General features: G+C 37.0%; 1 protein-coding gene across 1 annotated transcript; it reads left to right on the top strand.

The window, feature by feature from the left end:
• The first annotated feature begins 1,017 nt into the window (after positions 1–1,017).
• On the top strand, positions 1,018–20,785 carry LOC113227699. The gene is made up of 9 exons (XM_026460679.1): positions 1,018–1,240; positions 2,018–2,159; positions 7,885–8,022; positions 9,183–9,562; positions 11,094–11,242; positions 12,569–13,638; positions 15,343–15,842; positions 18,986–19,108; positions 20,649–20,785. Exons 1-9 carry the CDS (start codon positions 1,062–1,064, stop codon positions 20,770–20,772), a joined length of 2,805 nt encoding a protein of 934 aa, XP_026316464.1. The 5' UTR covers positions 1,018–1,061; the 3' UTR covers positions 20,773–20,785.
• Positions 20,786–21,043: the final 258 nt, after the last annotated feature.

The following is a 21,043-nucleotide window of genomic DNA, read 5'->3' as shown; positions in this document are numbered from 1 at the left end:
CATCCAATAACGAATACGAATAGCCATGTAAAATTGTGAAGAGTCGCCTTTAAAAATTATGCTAACTAATAAGTAATTGTTGTATGGAAATGTCAAAACACACAAACTCTTGTAATTAATAGTATTTATTTATTCCGAAGTGTCAATATTTTTTGAACCTCGGACTAAAAAGGAGGGAGTTATAAGTTTGAATCCTTTGTCTGTGTGTTTGTCAGTGGCATCATAGCTCCCAAATGAATTGACTGATCTCAAAACAGTTAAATTTTAATTTAACTGGAATGATTCTTAACTATATTTGATGAATATGTATTCGAAAGTATTGTATATCATGAACTCTTTTTGTAGTTAGTGTAAGAATTTTTTTTCAGATGTCTATTGGACTTGAAATTTGGTATACACATAAATATAATACATCGATAAATCGTTATCGGATTATAATAATAAATAATGACATTGATTGGATGCTGCAATCAAGATTACTTACAGTAGAACTATCGGTTTTAATTTATTAAATTGGTCTCTATAAAGTAATCTTGCTAAATTTTAGCTAAGGTTTTATTAGTTCTTATCATGTTCTCACAAAATTCATATTTTTTTCTTACTTCGGTAAAATCTGCTGGCTTATTAAATTAGGAATCTTATTCTACCAAAAATGCAGCATCTCACAAGAATCTGGTCACATTGCTTTATCGCAAAAAAAAAGAAAGTAATAAGCCTGTTCTCTATTACAAAATGATATTTTATGATTGTGACAGGGTGGGTTTATGTAGCAAGTGCATTATATGCGCGTATCCGAAATTTAAAAAAAATACCGACCGACTGAATCGGCTGTTGACCTTTTCTGTCAGATGCGGAAATTATTAATTTTGTAATTTGTTTTTTTGCTTTTAATTCTACGAATTCAGTTACCAAACAAACGTAGTTGTTAAAAAATGTGGTAAAGCTGTATTATCGTGTTGAGTCACAGTGTGAAAAGTATCTTTAAATAGGATTCGTAAAATTCGTTTTTTGGGCGCTGGTCCGACGATTGTAGTGATATTTTGTTGGAAAAACAGTGATAAATGGATCGCCAGGAAGAGTATCATGATCCAGACTACCCTGGAACCTCAACATGCGCGACTGACGAGTCGGCGAATCTGTCGGAAGAAGCAAGACTGGAGAAAATTCGTAACGTTGTCCGCCGGGAGTTTGCAAATGAATTAGAAGTCAGAGAAAATGAAGTAATGCTCATAGACCAGCGGTAAGTTGTGAACTTGAACTTGGTTTAAGTTAAAATTATAATTTTGAGGTTATATTTCCGCCTGGTTGTATTTATTAAAATAAAAAAAAACACCACGTGACTAAATCATTGTTTGAGTATATTGTTTTGAAAGCACTCAATGTTGATAATAATCTGTATAGTTATAGTGTAGAGGTATACTGCTAAATTGGTAATGTTATTTTTTAACATGCATTTTATAATGCTGTTAACACTTTCCCTATGTAACTGGAAATCAGGCTACATTTCTTCTTATACATATATAATTAGCTTGATTGACACCACATTTTGTATGAAAACAACCTGAAGATAGATGAGTGCGGTTACAGTAGAACCTGCCACAAAACCAATAATATGTTTTTCCATCATCCACTTAGGACACAGTCCACTTAGGACTTATGATGGAAAGAGCTTGCCTAGATGATTCTTATTTAATCTGTTTTATTAATTACCTTTATTGATCTCTGGTGGGCAAACAATACTCCTTACAAGAGGAAAATAAAGTTATTAACATAGTTGCATTTAGATTATTCAGTAAATTTGTTTTAATTAAAAATTTAAGTTGCGAAACCATTGCAGCTCACAAACACCTTCAGTTCTGTAATTCTAAGGCTTTTGTTTCTTGTGATTTAATTAATAGTCATTCTGAGAGGCTGCACAGGTTTTGAAAAGCCCCACAATTAAAAATAAAGAGCTGTTTGTTTATGTTGATATGTAAGAGTGTGGTGTGTTATTGTGTCTGTACTTATTTGTCCATAGGATGTCAACATCTCGTCGTCTGCTTCATCGCCTTCGATATACACTAGTGAATAATTACTTCAATGACCAAAAACTGCAGCTCAGTGGTGCTCAGGTCCAGGACGAAGTTGCTGCTCAGCATGAGCCCAGGGCTAGGAATGAGGTATATGGTGTTTTGAGTATTTTAAGGTAACGCTGCATTATTACTCTTGAATGCTAATGTTTGTCTGATGTGCGAAGTGAACTACATTTCGAAACCCATTCTCTGTATTCAAAGTTGTTTTTTATGTTACTATGTAATACAACGTGAACAGTAGTGATTCAACATTTAGGTCTTGGTATATACAACACTATGTCTAGTGTGTCAGATTCTCTCTGAGTGGCCCTGTAGGAAATTACTTTTCTAAAGTGATTTATCTCTGGGGACACCTTTTTAGTCGCTTTAGCCTTTTTTTTTCTTAATGAATGGCTTGGAGATTAATTAATCTCAATTCTGCCAGAGTGTCCATTTCCTATTTTTTTTGCACGTCATGGAGGGTGTGTTATACAATACACAGAAAATTTTGTTCAGTTACTCAGAGGGAGTATTTAAGAGATTTTTGCACAACTTGATTGATACCTAGAACAATTCACACAACAATTTGTTGTTCTGGATTATAAAAAGATGGGGAGAAAATGTAAACAAATATGGTTGACTGACATTTTTTTTTACTAATTTTTTGGTATTTGACAAGTTTATACATTGTATATTCCACTTCTGGGCACGGGTCTCCTCCATCTCCGTCTGTCATCGCAAAAGGGTAATGAGCGGGAAATAGTTGAACAGAGGGGAGTAAAATAGTTTTGTCCTTCCACTAGCATATTTTGTCCTTCCTTTCACAAAACAGGTATTCGCCTTCCATACCCAGAGCGCTTGGCCGGCTTGGCGGAGCGAGCTAGGACATGTGGGCGACGGAGTACGTTCAAAACTAGCATGCGACACAATGACTCAATATAAATAAAATACTTTTTTATTTGTACCATCTTGGATCACTGGTACATAGGGCACTCAATAAGTTTTGAGATGCTCGAAATTTAAAAATGAAACGCAGCCGTATTATATGTTTTTAAAAAGCTAATTTCTTTAAAAATAGGTCACCAAAAGCAATTTAGCTAAATTAAAAAAAATATGACATTGTTAGTTATTTTACTACAACGCTTCCCGCGCTTTTTCTTTGCAATAATGGATTTTAACCGTGAACATTTTCGCGCTATGATCTTCTATGATTTTAAATGTGGTTTAACTGAACAATTAAGTTTGGAACGTTTGCAGTCAGCAATAGAGGACTCAGCTCCTTCTCGTGCAACAGTTTTTAGGTGGTTTAAGGAATTTAAAAGAGGCAAAACTAACCTTCAAGATGACCTAAGAGGCGGACGCCCGGAAACAGCAGTTACTGCAGAAAATGTGTGGACATCTGAAATGTTGGTGCGAGAAGACCCACGAATCACGTACACGAACATTGAGAAGATCCTAGGCATTAGTTCGGGTAGCGTCAATACTATCCTGCATCAACATCTTGGAGTCACAAGGAAGCTTTGTTGTCGATGGATCCCACGATTGCTCTCCGGTACTGAAAAACAGGCTCGAGTGGATTGGTGCCGAGAAATGCTTATACGTTTCGAAAACGGGACATCGAGACGTGTTTCAGAAATCGTTACTGGTGATGAAACATGGATCTATCAATATGATCCAGAAAGCAAGAAGCAGTCGTCGGTGTGGGTCTTCGCAGAGGGACAATTACCGACAAAGTTGCAAAGACCTCGAAACGTCGGCAAAAAAATGGTAGCTAGTTTTTTTTTCTCGGAGCGGACATTTGTCGACGTCAATGTTAGAAAATAGTAGGTCTGTTAATTCAGAATGGTACACAACAGTAGCATTGCCAAAAGTTTTCCAAGCTGTGCGGGAGAGGAGACCAAAGACCGGGCTTCGGGGAATCATGCTGCATCACGATAACGCCTCTTCACATACGTCTCTCAGAACAAAGGCGTTTATTGCGGAATCTGGTATAGAAACCTTAAATCACCCGCCGTACAGCCCTGACTTGGCTCCCTGCGATTTGTTTTCGTGCCCAACAGTGCAGGAAAAAATGAAAGGAAAATTTTTTTTGAGTGTCGAAGAAGCAGTGGCTGCCTACGAAATGGCAATTTCAATGCTGACGGATCAAGACTGGCAAAAGTGTTTTCAGAGTTGGTTTAGACGAATGAAACTTTGTGTAGATAAAGATGGAGAGTATTTTGAAAAAATGTAAAATAAATTATATTAATATGTTTGATATTTTTTCTTTATCTCAAAACTTATTGAGTGACCTACGTATTAAGTAGTTCAAATATAGCTACTTATACTATTACTTACTAGTTAGGGCGCGTTCCCACTACGTAGTCACGTTTTATTATCGTTGAACGACTTTCGTGTCTAGCCTGTTCCCATATCACGACTATCTGTCGTGGACGATTTTTTATCGTTGAACGACTGTCGTGACTAGCTGTTCCCACTAGATCGTGACGACAATTTATCATTTCACGACAGCCTCTTTGCCCATCTCTGGCTACGACCCAACGCTACTGCAAAGCGAGCAGAGGGCGCGGGGTACGAGAGGGGAGGGCAGGGAGCAAAATACGTGCGGACAGCGATAAATAAAACGTGACGACAATTCGACAGTCCGACGAATGTCGTTCTAGCTGTTCCTCCCACTGTGACGACAGTTTGTCGTTGTAACGATAAAAAATCGTGAACGACAGTTAATCGTGTCGTGCTATATGTGAACAACTTCATTTAAATATACAAGCCACGACACTGTAAACTGCACGACAATCTGTCGTCACGACATAGTGGGAACGCGCCCTTGCACATAAATTAGTATATCATTCCAATAATTTTATATCTATAATTATATATAATTTAAAATTTCAATTTATGCTACAACTTACAAACAAAATCAAACAAATTAAACCATTAAATCCTAAATGTTATTTAGGAGTTTCCGGTCGATTTAGGTGCTGGGTGGGTGGGAGTTGGTATCAAAACTTGAATTAGAACTAGAAGTTACCGAATGGCGGAAGACCCCAGTAGCGTCCTGAGCTACTCAATTTTTAGTTTAATTTTGGATTCGAGCCTTCAGCTCGCCCTTTTATCCGGTGTCTCAATCAATGCCATCAGTGGCCAACTGCAAAGTGTCAGAGTAAAAAAAAAAAAATTGACGCGCAGAACAGAATTACGGCGAGCATTCATGACGTGTGCAGCTACATCATAATAATTGTTAAAATTATTTATATGACCCCGCCGCAATGACACAGCAGAACCGTGACAATGCAGAGCATCTTAACTAAGCTGATTAAGCTTCGAACGCACTTCTAGGAAATTGACTGTTGGGAGTCAAATTACATAGGTAATGCATTTTGCTTTGGGGTAATGTCGCCGATATTAATACAGTCTTTGTCCTGCAGAAACATGCAGTTAGAGCAATTTGCAATCTGGGCTCCTAAGTGTCTTTGAGGGCAACCTATCACAAAGTCGAAATTTTTTTTGTCCAAAATAAGGTTTCTTCGAATTTTCATTACACCGAAAACCGAATTATAACGAAACAGTTGTTCTTTCAGGATATGTTGAATGTTTATCGCAAAGACACGATTAGGTTCGGTTAAGTGAGGTTTAAAAGAAAAAACATTTTCCTCTCAAAATTACTTTCGAGGTTATGAAATTTCGTGCAAACGTAATTTCGGACTACCGATAGGTAGGCCTTTGAGAAATAAGTTTAAAGAGATTAACATTCTTACACTAGTGTCACAGTATATTTATGAAAACATTATTTGTGTTAACAACAATGGTATTTTTTTTAATTAAAAATAGTGACAGACATAACATTAACACGAGGAATAAAAATAAATTAACTATATTTGACAGTCGTCTTCACATAGTCACAAATTCATTTAAGGGTGAAATTACAGGCACATGGGACTTGTCAACTTATGTCTCAGGGTGACGGGCGCATTGGCAGTGCTTCTCAGATCTTTGCGATTTAAAGCTCTGAATGACACTGCAACTGTTATGGACAGGCGTGTAGTTAGCACTAGGCGCACGACTTGTTAATCATGATATTATAAAAAAAAGGGGCAATGTATAACCTTCTATAATAAGATTCCAGTTGATCTTCAAGCTTTGCCTTTTACGAGGTTTAAAACTATAGTGAAACAAAAACTTACTTATGCGTATTTGGATGACAACAATCCGTGGTAGTGAGTGAGCTCCCGTTTAGCTCTTGCAAGTAGCCTCAATCTAAGATGTTTAAAATAAATATTGTAAATGTTAAATACGTTCAAATGTATATTTACAAAGAGCAACCCCTATAGTTTCTTGCTTATTCTTCTTAGATGACAATATCAAGTTTAATTTGCTTACCTATCAAATAAAGGATGATTTCAATTTAACCGGAGCCCGTAACAACGGAAACCTGTTTAACTGTCTCCGTGGCCGAACTGTTACAATGCTGGACTGACACTCAGAGGTCCCAGGTTCGATTCCCGGGCCGGGAGAAATATTTGTATGGCCTACTTTTATTTCTGTCGTAAGTTTGGGTGTCATTTGTGGTTGTCTGTGTGTGTGTGCATGGTACCCGCGATACAGGGTGTCCCTAGTTGTGGGGCTATGTTGAATGTGTGCGTTATTTATGCTGTATAACGCTTTTGTACGTTTTAGATTGGAATACTATTCGGTGGTCTGCGATCCCTGGGAAAAAAATATGAACTTTTGCTGGATACGGAGGCAGTTCTGTAGGTATCTCTGTAAGAGAGAGTACGGGTACTATCCTCTACTGTAATACATTACAGTAAGATTCTTATAAGTGACATAGTTAGCCCAGTAGTACTTCAGTCAGTTCGTTTGTGCCTCAAAATGATACGCGATTAGGTATTCGACGCCGACTTCGACTGTTTACGTACCCAGACGGTGTTCGCACGAACCACGCCTGCTACTCCCCCATGCCACGGGCTCTTGCCTTGCTCAATACTCTCCTGAACGAGGTCCGTGATGCCGATGTGCTCACCGACAAGTCACCGAAACTAATATACATAATTTTGTCGTTTTTTTTAATAACTACTTGACATGATCATAGAGTAACTTAACATTATTTATTGATTATTTCATTGTTTTATTTTCTTTCTGTCTTATTGTTTATAATTTTATGTATTGACTTGTACTTATGACTAGCACTGTGAGTGCTTTGGGTGACACTGTAAACTCTAAATGTATATTTATAAATAAATAAAGTATATTATTAATACAAAGATCGAACACTCAGAAAAAACACTCAGAAAAAATTCCTTCGATCCGGTTGGATTCGAATCGACGTCTTCTTGCATACCGTGCCAGACGCTATACCAACTAAGCCACGGAACGAACCAACGGACCTCACGAATTTTTCTATGTGCTTGCGTCGTGTCTTTGTACTTGGTCTTTGAACGACTTTTTAGTCGTAGCGCCATCTATGAGAAATCTATTGCAGATTTATCACCCAGTTAGTACCTTTACAGCTACCAGTCCTGGCGAGAGATGTCGCTATTCACTTTTTTTTTCTGAGTGTTCGATCTTTGTATTAATAATTATAACAAACTAGTGGAGTAATTTCACAAAAAATAATTGAATATCAATTCAATAAAAAATTAATTTATATTATTATTATTAACTCTGCGACCTCTTTGGAACTCTTTGGTTTCGTTCAGTAGTCAAATGGAGTCGACTCCGTTCATTACCCTTTCGTTGCTGAAGGCGAGCACAGGAGTGGGCATTAGGCCGTAGTCTACCATTCTGGTCTAATACAGGCTTGATAATACTACAGCATTGTTTGTCTCCACAGGTATCTGCGATCCTACGCGACGGGCAACGTCGTCTACATCCGTCAGTGCGCAAGCTTCTTGGCAAACAGACGGTGGACTTGGATGAGATCCTGTTTCGCAGTAGAGCGCCAAGGAACAAGATACGTAGGGATTATTCGGTATGTGTATAGTCTTTTTTGAAGATGGAGTAAAATGACAGTCCATTGCACAAAAGTGTTGCCCGCGTGCAAGAAACTAGTGATTGCAGTAGATAAAATATTCTATCGATTATCGACTGTCATATATTATGTATAGTAATTGTATGGTATTTTATTTCTTTTGGAATCAATTATTTCTATTTGTTACGCAGATATTAATATATAATATAAATGACTTTTTTCTTGTGGCAACCCAGTGGAATGTATATTTGTCAATTTTTTGAATTGAACCACTGCAAACTTTTGTAAATTGGTTCTAATCTTGGTGTTGCATAATACATAGTATAATAATAAATAAATAATTAAATCTTTATTTCTTAAAAACATGGTATCTTAAACAATAGTGGCTGGAGCTTTCTTTTAAGCAAAGCCTGTGTCAGGAAGCACCGCTCTTCGTTCGCTACACGCATTAAATTACATAAACTAACTAATCATCAGTACAATCATTACAACAAATTTAGGTAGTTTGAGACTAAGTATTTTTTGATCGTCTGGCACATTATTCCGATAAATTAGTGTTGTTTTTTGTCAAAATAACCAAGTGTATCTGGAAGCTAAAACTTAAAAACATTTGCTATATTTCGCTAGATACCTCCCATTCCTTTCTACATAAGTTTTGATTGTAGTGACCCTCCCTACCGACCCTTCAGGTATACGACTATAGCCGGGGCTCCGTCACTCGCTGAAGGTACGATAAGTGCTTACCGCTGATTGCGCCTACGTCGGCGCTAACTCTCATACAAATCTTTCATTTATGAGCATTCGGTTCCGCACGACTGCACACGGCGGGCAACGTTATTTTCACCTCCTTTTTTCTCGTGAGTGTCTGGTGTCATTAGTCAGATTTAGTAGGCTATTACAGCATAGGTATTTTCGATTTTGTATGAGAGTCATGTGCTTGTTACGTAGTAACTATTAAGCGATCTGTGCTATAGCCTGTGCAAGCACGGACCTTCTTATTCAGGTCCTGACCCCAGATGGGCCTGTTTGCACGGACTTCAGGCAGTTTTCATAAGGCTAGTGTCGCGGGTGGCTGCCCCGGGTGCACGTACAGCACTCTCCTTATTTTCCAGATAGGTACCGGAGTATAGAGTTAACGAGGCAAGTTTATTTCTCTCCAGGCGATGCTCCAAACTCGCAACTACACGATAGCGGCGGACGCGACGAAGTCGCTCCGCCCGGACAAGGACGGGCCCGACGCGGCGCCCGAGGAGCCCGGCTCGAGCAAGCCGAAGAAGGTTCCCCGCCACCTGGACCCCAAGGCCGCGAACGTGGTCACGCTGGACAAGGCCACTCGGAACCAGACCAAGTACCGCTACCGCATCATCGTGGGCAACACGTCGAAGTACGCGCCGCCCGCGTCCCGCGCGGACCGCTCGACGCACAAGTGGCTGCTGTACGTGCGCGGGCCGCCGGCGCAGCCCGACGTGTCGCGCGTCGTGTCGGCCGTCACCGTGCGCCTGCACCACTCCTACGCGCCGCACCACACCGTGCACATCGAGTGAGTGCACCCCTTACTCTCCTGACAACTGTTTTACACGGACACGTGCACGCGGCTCAAGTGCACGAATGTTTTTCAATCCGCGGAGAGATCACGTGCGCCCTTGCAACTAAAGGCGACAGTGTAGTAGTGTGTTTAGCACCCAATTTATCCCTTATTGTAAGTACATAAATGCTTTTCTAATATTTATAATTTTGTAATCATAGCATCAAATTAGATCAATATTAAAATGTAATAGAATAATTTATTTCATAATTATCAATGCCGTGCACGGTACTGTCACGAGGGGTATAGCTCTAATGCATTGCGAGAGGTACTTCTATAAATTCAAACTGTAATAATCTTTAAGATATTTGGTTTATTTCACTTTTTTACATAATTTTAGTATTGCGTTACAAATCAATCTCTCTGTCTGTCAAGATCTTCTGTTTTCTTACTTATTTCATTTCTTCGAAAGCATTCTAAATACGAACTAACTCATTCAGCCAGAGATTCTACTCATAGAGTACAGCCTAGTCTACAGTACTACAGTTTAAATTGCAATGACTAATATGATAAATATATGCAAAATATTGTCAAAGTACAATGCTGTCTAATAAAAATAAAATTAATTATACAATTTCTTTGAACGGTATTCCCATATTACTTCGCTACAAGCTCATCTTCTATGTGATATTTTTTAACCGAATTCAACCGATCTGTACGTATTCTTCTCTCTTTTCAACTAATAGAGAGGGAAAGAGATAACAAAGTTTTAAGATCTATTAATGTCCAGAAGAATTTGATAATTTTTTAACTTATCAATCTGTAAATATTTATGTCTCTCTTTGACCATTAGAGAAAGAAAGAGATGACAACATTTTAAGGTCTGTTAAATCCATACAATTTGGACAGGGTTTTTGACGGTTTATGTTTATGGACAATACCTACCGATAATACTGTCCAAATGACACTGGAGACCTGGACCTCGATTCAGAACTCTTCGATATTTTAACCGAATCTTTCGATTGGATGTCGTTCTCGAATCGAAAGGCGCTTTCCGAGCTATTCAGAACATTCCGAGTTAAACGATCGATATCGTTATCCAACAGCGTTTACGGAGTTAGTAAAATATTAAGAAAAATAAGAAAAATTAAAATCCTTCTATATATACATTTTTAAGACTTCAAAGGCCTAAAATATATGAATGCATTAGTCTTGCATTAAAATACATTAATAAAATTGAACAAAAGCCAGACTTTATTTCAAATAATAAGAGATTTCCATATTGCATTCTTGTTTTGTGAACAATAGGACGTTTGGTAATATTTTATTCGATAACCAGTGTTCTGAATAACGTTTGTAGCCTTTGCCGGTCGAGAAGTTCGAGTAATCGTACGGGTGTGAGGTCATTTAGGTTCGGTTTCGAATACGACAGTTTGAGTACGATTCGGGTGTTGTGAATAAAAATGAAAAGAAATCGGTCGGCAACTGAGTTATCGTAAGCTTCTGAATCGACCTGCTGGTCTAATGGTAAAATGTTTGTTCATAGCAAACCTCCATTCCATATATCCCGCCGCGGCTGGGGTGAGTTCCCTGCGCGGGTGGAGCTTCACTTCACGCTGCCGGAACGCAACCGCCCCGCTAACATAGAACACACCATCAAGCTTGACAGGAATTACACCGGTTTGCAAACGTTGGGTAAGAAGTGATTTAAATTTTTTTTTAAATAGCCTTACTATAGTTTTTTTTATTAATAATTTTGGCTTGGATACAAGCCTTTGAGCCATGTCTTCGTTTAATTATGTTTCTGTAAATATGGCTGCCACAAAGAGGATAGGCAATTTGAGGCGGCGGCGTGCTTGGATTGACTCGGGATTCCTTAAAACGGGCCGATACGGGTATTTTAGTTCGAGATTCGTATAATTTCGCGTTTTAATCTTCGATTAAGGCACAATAGCACTATCCTATTCCACTTTAAACTAGATTTCACAAAATAAAAACGACACTTTTCCCTCCAAAAGGCCCAGAGCGAATCCTTTACTTAAAGTTCTAAAGCAATCACTCAATATATCGAATAAGTAACACTTTCACGTGTATTTCGAAGATTTCGACTTGATATATCACTTTTTCCAACAATATTCATTTGAATAGCATCGTAAAATAGTATTTGAAAAATGGTAGTCCAAAAGTGAGGCTGTTATTCCTCTATACTTCTATGACTTGCCTATGGTTGCATTGTGCTGTTCGAAAAAAAAAACATTCGGTTCAATCAATTAAAGTTTAGTAATCGATTATTAAATCGAACATTTCAATCGCAATCGAACGAGTATCTAAGTGTAAGGATTTGAAGGAGGATTTAAATTGAAATTTTAAATATGCTCATATACCTATATGTAAGGAAAACTGTTAGTATGACTCAATTGAACAAATCTATTCATTCAATTAATTAATCGATTTGTAGTTGGCGTTACAATTGGCCATCACTAAACCGCCTATGGTCAAGTCAGTGACTTGATTGTTTACTTTTTAGAAATTATAGGATTTTCATTCTATAAAGAATACCCAATGTATCTGTGCACTGGGAGAACTCAATATTGAATCATGGAATGGAGTAGTTCTGTATAATAAATAAGAACTGTACACTAAAGATTATTAATTATTATACAGCTTCTACATACTAGGATGACATAAACGACAGTACCGTAGTAGTGACACGTTTAGCTCTTGCTGGTTGTCTTGATCTGATATTTGAAATAAATATTAGTAATAATAATAAAAAGGCACACACCCTACAGGGAAACCCTGCAAGACACAATCATAAATTACACTCAAACTCACGAGAATCGAACCTGAGACCTATGCGTGGCAGTCCGGCATGGTAACCGTTCGGCCACAGAGGCAGTTAAAGTATTTTAAATCGATTGAGAGAGAGAGAGAGAGAGAGAGAGAGTCTTAATTGTTTACATGATACTTTTAAGTTATACGCTCGTAATGTTAAATAATTTGATTTTTTCTACATTTTAGGCGCTGAAACAATAATCGACGTATGGCTATACAGTACCCAAGATATGTTACAATATGAATACAAAGAGGACTTTGAAATTGAACATAAAATCGAATCCGAAACAGTCGTATCGAAGCTGGAACCCATGGAAACTGTGCCTGAGGAACAGACAGACAGACAGGACAACTGGCTGGATTTCTTCTCCAATACAACGGAATTGGATGTCGATGAAATGATTATCAAACCAGAGAAGAAAACTGAAGAAAGAAACGATGTGGAGAATTTGATAGAACCTAGCATAATACCTAAACAAGACGTGGATGGAAATCATATAGATCCTAAAGACATGAAAGTAATACGAGAAAATGATATAAGTAATCATACTGAGAACGAAGAAGTGACGAATTGTAAAAGTTTTGAAAACCATGAGGATTTACCCAACGAGTTGTTAACTCAACCGACATCACCCAAAAAACGAATCATGAAGTATATGGACCCGACAACGGGCAAAATATATTACTTAGAAATGGATAGAAACTTAGATTTAAGTAAAGTACAAGAAATTGTCATAAATTCGCAAGGAAAAGTGAAAACTGCAAAAATAAGCCCAATCAAACCAAACGGTTTGAAAAACGTTAGGAAAAACTCTAAGAAACCTGGCATGTCGTTGTTGAAACCTGAAGTTAAAAGTTTGCTTAAGAATGAGAATTTAAATCAAAAAAAATCTATATTAAAAAAAAATTATACACATATAGAGAATGATCACTGTTATTTGGGCACGAACTGGGCGAAAAATCTGTCATTTAATTCAAATGTAACGGAATTAGTGTTGCCAGATCATAGTGAAGTAACAGAAAATGTTGCCCATGAAGAAATTGTAATAAAAAAAGAAAAAAGTTTATACGAATGCCTGTGTAGTGCGATGACTCGGTTTACAAGTGTAAAAGTAGCCGTGAATTACCTGTTAAAGAAAATACCTGTTATTTGTGGCGATGCTAGGGATCCTGATTATTTGAAATATTTCCCCTTTTCTGTGGATAGTGAAGAGAGGTATTGGAAAATGGATTTTGCAAAACGGCGGAACATAGAGGTAAGTCGGATCTCACCCTTCGGACAACACCCTTTCATCTACAATTATATAACTACACAACTCTTTACTCATGAACTTACAAATTTCTCCTTTCTTACCAATTACCTTGTCCACGTTTTATACGTTACTCTCTTATACAGTTAATATTATAACTGCATGCCTTACATTCTGACACTATATTGATTCTCTATTCTGAATTTCTAGACTTATGGTCTGGAGTGTGGACCCGCAAAACCTAGCATTTTTCTTTATCATTACCATTGTACCTATGTCATATGCTTGTTTGTAACGTTTTATATTCTATTTATCTATCTATCTACATAGCTTAAACTGTATTTCCAACAAACCGGCTTCACAATCTTTTATAAAAGCATTGTAAGAGAATGTGTCCTCTTCATCAAAAATGGACTCAAACTCAAAATTTTGATGGAATATAGATATTTACATACTTAGACTCAGGATTTAATGTTTCTATGTTGTGATAAATAATACATTTTCGGTAAAATACGCCCATTAGAGTTGGAAGGAATGACGTAAGCTGGTTTTACTGATGAAACAAGAAACGCAGTAAGTAGCGACATCTGGCGGACCATATCTATACATTACAGTACAGCGTGCCATATCGTATTGACATTGGTACGCCGATTCTTAGAAAACTTAGCATCGTGGTCACATGACGTCATTTTGTTATTTATTCAAAATAGAGAAACGACACGCCTGTATACAGATGTTGGAATACCACTCGCAACTTGAAATCGCAAAGACTTGAGGGACATTGCCACTGTGCCCGTCACCCTGAGACATAAGTTGACAAGTTCCACGTGCCTGTAATTTCACCAACACCCTATACCCTTGAAAACCGAAACGCAGTAATGCTCTCATTACTAGTTGGCGGCAAAAATATGTAAGATGGCTGTCTTATAAGAAGTGCAACTAAAATACATCGTGTACTATCCTCTTTTTCTTCGGAAATGTACTTTCCTGATGGGTGTTTGAATTGCAAACCTCGTCCAAATCTTAACACACACATAGTACATTTGTTTTTATTATTATTATTTTGTTAATACACTAGCAGCTCTACGACCTGATGCGTGTGTATCACTGCACTTGTATATTGTTAGTTTTCAAAATGTTTGTCAAGTCTAGCTTTGAAACTATTCACTGTAGGAGCACTAATTACTATTTCTGGTAGCGAATTCCATAAGTTCGTAACGCGAAGTATCAAGGAATGTTTTCTGGGGTTATAAAATAAAAAATAAAGTGCAGTTGTGATTCTTTAGGTGTTGAGTATTTTATACTCACTATGAGACCCATTGAGTATTTTATAAGTTTAATTCGTTGTTCCAAAGTACTCAATGTTGGTTCTTGGAATGTGGCGTTCTTCGTAAGATTTGTTTTTTAAGACTGAACCATATCTGTTGCTCTCCTTTGGACCAACTCCAACAGAAGAAAGTCTTTTTTAAAATAGGGACACCAAATTTGAAAACCATATTCCAGCAATGGACATATATAGGTTTTGTATATTTGGATAAATAACTCCTTGGTAATACTGTGAAATGCTTTTCTAATCATGTACATCATAGAATTAGCTTATGATGTGTATGTCCCATTTAAGGAAATGGGTTATTGTAACGCCAATGTCATTTTGTGCATTAATCGCCTGAAGAGGTATGTTAGTAACAAAGGCTTTTTTGTCTTTTCCAGTGGTCCCGAGCTAAATTAATAAACAAACTCCTCACTGAACACTTTGTTCATGAGACTATATGGAGGACGAAGCAGATTCTAATTTACTCTCGTCTTCATGGATTCTATCCGGTCCGTACGGAAACCATACAGAACATCAAATCAAACGACACAGATTGGTCATCATGGACAGATTTAGAGAACTCTAGAATATCAGAGAGTAATATAAAAGAACTTTATCCAAATGCTGAAGATATATCTAGTCTAACGATATTCAACTCTGAAGAATTTCTTCAAAATGTAATGGACACTTCGGATATATCCGATGATGAGGAAGTGGAAATAGTGACAACTGTGCCAGAAGCAGTGAAAAATGAGTGTAGTGATACGCATAGTGATTTAACAGTGTTGCCAGTGGAGAATGATGAAGATAGACTCAGGTTTTTGTTTGTGGAGAAGAAGTGTGCCGATATTGGTATAGAGTTACGGAATGAGGATGTTGGCAGTGGATATTCATATAGGTGAGTTTTATATTTAACTGTATGGTGTAATATTAGATCCGCATATTTCAGCTGGTATTTGTACACATTAAACAAACTCATGACATGAGCCCGTAATGGAATATTGCACCAAAGTCAGAGATGGTTTGGAGTCCCTTAGTTTACAGAGAGATGTTGGCTCCCTTTGTGTGTACTATCGGCTTTATAACGGGGAGTGCTCAAAGGAACTGTGTGACTGCTTCATTTCCACTATCGCATCTCCAAAGGAGTAGAGTCCATCCCCACGTCCTTGATGCTTGGCATCCTAAGGATGTTACCACACCAATCGTTCAATAGTTGATCGATACCATCAAGTGATGGTTGATCGACAGTTGTTGTACACACGAACCGGTCGACGTCGATCCGTAGCTCGAGGTACTAGCCTCTTGAGAACTGGATGAAGTCAGTGACAATGGTCTGTGACAACCCTATATACTGGCTAATCTGTGCAAGGTTCCTATGCATGCACAGGTTATAGTGCCCTTTTCGTATACCCTAAGGGTTGTTAGGGAGTGTCACTGTAATCAAAATTAATGTAGTAAGATATGGGGCTGACCATCGAATGATTGGTGTAGTAACACCCTAAGACCATGCGGGCAACACTTTCGTTCCAGCAAAATGTGGATTAGTCTCCCTCCTGAAGTATTGTACTATGACATGGAATCCTTCGACGAAAAGCGATTCAACATGGCTCTCAAAGGCAGGCAATGCATAAGCATCTCTGATGGTGTATTATGTCCATGGGCAGTGACTTATCTGCTTGTTAACCTCCTAGTTTACACTGTATCAGATAGCGTTTTTTCTTTAAAAACATCTCAAACACCAACTGAAACTTTGTTCCTCGCTATAGCTTAGAGATGTATGTAATTAATTAAAAGTAAACAAACTTCAGCAGTGACTTGGTTAAACGGTCAAATACAATATTTAGTACTGAGTTTCAAACGTCGTATTACTTCTGTACTCTTTAATTTGGTTATGCTATCATCTTTTTAAAGGTTTGGATTTTAGGTTTATTTTTTTAGGTTTTTTATCATGTGAAAGTTGTTATACATGTTATTTTATTAAACACCTTTAATTAAATATTATAATTATACTCATATTTATAGTTATTACTATTTTAAATAGGCACGTCAAAATGTTGTCTATTACCTGAAAATATAATCATATATTTAGGGCCGTTACATCATGCTCCTACTGGTAGAACCAAAAGCATAGTTGTTCTTGATATCCGTCTTCACAATGTTTGCTACTTACAAGGTTTAAAACTATAGTAAAAGAAAAACTTTATACTTTGGATGACAAAATCCAAGGTAGTCCGTTTAGCTATTTCAAGTTGTTTCAGTATGTACATTTAAATTACTGTATTAATTTTAAAGAACAACCTCTAGAGATTCTTGATCAATCTTTTCCGGGGAATCTGCCTAACGAAAGAGCGCAAAGTGACGATTTCAAGTGTAATTTTCTTTTTACCCCTGAAATAAAGATATTTTTGACTTGTTTTTTCATATTTTTTTTATTTTAGTTCAGTGTACTTACGACGTCACGATAGGAGCATATTAGTCATCTTGCTCTGACATGACATCTTGCTGACATCTTGCTGGAACATATTAGTCCTCTTGCTCCTACCAGCAGGAGCACCCAGTAGGAGCGTGAGGAAATGGCCATATTTAGAACCATTTTCAAAAAGTTCATTGTAATTTTACATTATACACATAAGTAACCAGGTAATGCCTCAGAAAGTACTTCATTATTGTTTGCTACATTTAGTTAAATAAACCTTTGTAGTATTATAGTTCATGATATGAAATTTTACTGTGCTTTCAAACAGGAACACTCTCTACTACTATTATGTCAAAAATTTTCATATTTTCACTTTCGCCTTCAAAGAAGGAGGGTCGCATTCGATTGCATTTTTTTTGTCTATGTTACTCCGACGTCGACGTTCTTTTTTTTGTTGGAAAGGGGGTACCGCAGTAGTGGTTTCATTCAATAAAATAAACACATCTACTTAGAATAATAATGCATAGAATGATAGTTGCGTATCAAACGAACTGTCACAAGTGAGGCAAAAATCAAATTCACGTAGGCTAGTTTTAGTAGTAGGTTAATTTTCGGTTTTAGTGAATATTTATATAAAAATACAAGTTGAAACGCGTTACTTCCTTGTGGAATGTGATGTTAGTATCTATTTTATGTTTGTCTGACGTATTTTTACACTCGTTTACCGCACATTTCGTCATTTTTAGCTAAAATTCTTGATCTGTCCGCGGTGCAAGTTGACCTTGAGCACTGGCGGCCCGCCCGCTCGTGTAGGCCCTTTGGGAGCGCTTCAATTTGCCTCACTTAGCGTGTGCGGACAGGTTTCTATGCGTTATTATTCTAAGCACATCTATTGATTGTTCAAGACAGCTTGGTAAATAATAATTCATAATTCATTTAATCATTGCATGTGGTTTCACTGAGGTGTTAACAATTAAAATATTACAACACATGAACCCTGTAAGGGCACTAATGATTTTACCTTAATTACACTGCATGCTGTGTCATTCAATAATTCTATTCCTATACGCTAAATACAATATAAAAATCCAAATCTCAATAATTAAAATCATAAATGGTACAAATATAGTAAACTTAATTTGTTATATAATGCAATTCATAATTCATTCATTAATTTGATAAAACAATGAAAATATAAAAAGTGAATAATCTTAACCATGTCTTAAATTATTATTATGTCAAAAACGTGCTAAAGACAATTAATGATTTGTTAATAAGGAGTTGATAATGGAAGTCAGTCGTTATTAAAATATTATGTCATGCCATGTCAAATTGTAGTTTTTGTTTAAGTAGTCATTGAAAAATCATTCAAATTTTGATCATTCAAAAATTCATAAATTGTATAATAGGTTTTTTGTATTAGCAAATGTTTTAGTTTTTTTATAAAGGATGCTGTGTTTTGTTCTATTTTGATATTTTCCGGTATTTTGTTAAATATTTTAATTGACATAGCTAGGGGGCCGGATCCATACATTTCCATTTTGGATTTTGGCAATAGAGCCTTGAATTTTGTCAATTTACTATCGTTTTGTTTTACTACAAGAAAAATTATGAACACATTCCAGTGCCGTACATGCTGTTCTGCTATCAGCAATGAAAAACTTCGCAGAAGACTTGATACGAAGCGCGTTGGCTTCGAAGCTGCAAGACGCGAGGTCTGCAGAACAGTTACCTCCCGTTTGGATCGGGTAAGCTATATAGTCGGAAAGCATATCGCACATGACAACTAACGTAGTATTATCTCAAAAGGGCTTTAATTTATATTAATATTACCTATTTAGTTTCAAAGCGACTATGTTGTTCTATCACTTTGATTACTAAATCGTATATGAATAACATATGAATATAACGTAATTTTGAGATAAAAATATATAATATAACGCATTTTTGAGATAATACTACGTGATTTGTCAAGGGCGATGTGATGTTTCGCATTTTGTGCGCTATAACCCAGGGCCCCAAATCTTTGAAACTCTAGAAAACTAAGATTGTATTGCAATAGTGATAATATTTGTAATTCTGCTAAAAATCTTGCAATAGCAGTTAAGTCAAAATAGAGTGGAATGGTAGGGATGCATTAATTCATTCAATCACTAACGATCCATGTTGCCTTACCGAAACTACCACGGAAATTGCATCGAGTTCGTGCCGCGACCGGAATGAATGAATGCCATCATTCATTAATTCAATCACTAACGATCGAAGTTGCCTGCAATGTTACCTTTTCAAATGAAATTAAATGTTACATCAAAGTGGGCAATAATTACGACTATTAGAAAGTAGCCGCTTGCCAAAACCGTATATCGTGATGTAAGTGACAGGCGTGACAAAACACGGTGATTTGTCGCTGTGATTTTTTTTGTAACTGTAATGATAGTCGCGGTGATAGTAATGTAACGCTCTTCTCACATGTTTAACCCAGACCCGAGACAATATAGAAAAGTTAGTTTTTTACATTGACCCAGGCATGGATTTAACCCGGAGCCTCAGATGTGGCGACTCCATGAAAACAGGTGTGCATCGAGTATATAACCAGCAATAGAGACGAAATAAAAGCCATGCTTCCCTGTCAACTCATCAGTCACATGGTACTGATATCACTATTAAATATCAACTCTCGTTTGCGCTACAATCACAAATTAGAAAAGTGAAATAGTACAGCGCCAACAACTGACCTGTGTGTACGTCTCCGTATATTCCAAAAATATTCTGTATTTATTATAATAAAGATAATATCTCTAACAATGGGACGCTATTCTACTCGGTGGTGTGGGAAAAACAGCAAAACATCTAATTACAAAACAAACGGAATCACATTTCATCGGTAATTAAATATTAAATATGTAATTTTGCAATTGTCGTCCATTATAGCAAAGCTCCTGTTAAACTGGTCGATTTGAAGTGAAACAATTGACGACACCCGTCAATTGTTTCGAATTCGGGCTGGCCAAGCGGATCGCATTTGTCACCGTAATGATTTGGCAGAATAGTTTTCAAACAAATTAAATAACATTTTGTCTCTATTTCTGGTTATTTACTCAATGAACGGTGTGCAAGCCACTGCAGAACACCAAACGTGCAAAATCTCCCATTGACACTACCGACACACAACTGAGAATGATTTGAAATTAACAGACTTGGAGCCCTGAACTTCCATTCAGAGGGCATTCGTACTCCACAGTGAACCGTACAGGATTGTTGGGGTAATTTAGATGCTTGTCTTTTCAGGTCGTCATCATCCCGCAGTGTGGTTTCCTTAGAACACGTCTACCGCGGTGCACAGAGCTCTCGATTACAAGTGTTATCATCTAAAAACATCGCCACGACACGAGTTCATACATATTACATCTAATACAATTACTAATTGACATTTTGAGCATTTTATTTTATTTTCATTCCTTAACTTAATAGTCAGTGATCGGAATTGAGGGTGTTAATTTACCTAAACTATGAACATTTTCTTAGTATGGACATACTCATTTCGTCATCATATTTATAAAAAAATATTTTTTATTGTTTATTTTCTAAACATCTCAAAGTATGGGTAGTCTCATGTTTATTATAGAAATGGTCATAGTATTTAAATACACAAGTGCCTATGGAAACACAACTACAATATTAAT

The sequence above is a fragment of the Hyposmocoma kahamanoa genome, unplaced genomic scaffold (assembly GCF_003589595.1).
Source record: "Hyposmocoma kahamanoa isolate Upper Pololo Valley unplaced genomic scaffold, ASM358959v1 213, whole genome shotgun sequence".
NCBI classification, from domain to species: Eukaryota; Metazoa; Arthropoda; class Insecta; order Lepidoptera; family Cosmopterigidae; genus Hyposmocoma; species Hyposmocoma kahamanoa.
The sequence above is the reverse complement of the archived record's forward strand: the minus strand, read 5'-3'. Positions and strand labels throughout refer to the sequence as shown.

Bases quoted from the DNA above. Each gene is read 5' to 3' on its own strand.
- LOC113227699 (XM_026460679.1), top strand. From the start codon at position 1,062: ATGGATCGCCAGGAAGAGTATCATGATCCAGACTACCCTGGAACCTCA. The intron at 11,243-12,568 runs GTAAGAAGTGAT...TCTACATTTTAG, and splicing joins CACCGGTTTGCAAACGTTGG to GCGCTGAAACAATAATCGAC. The intron at 13,639-15,342 runs GTAAGTCGGATC...TGTCTTTTCCAG, and splicing joins CAAAACGGCGGAACATAGAG to TGGTCCCGAGCTAAATTAAT.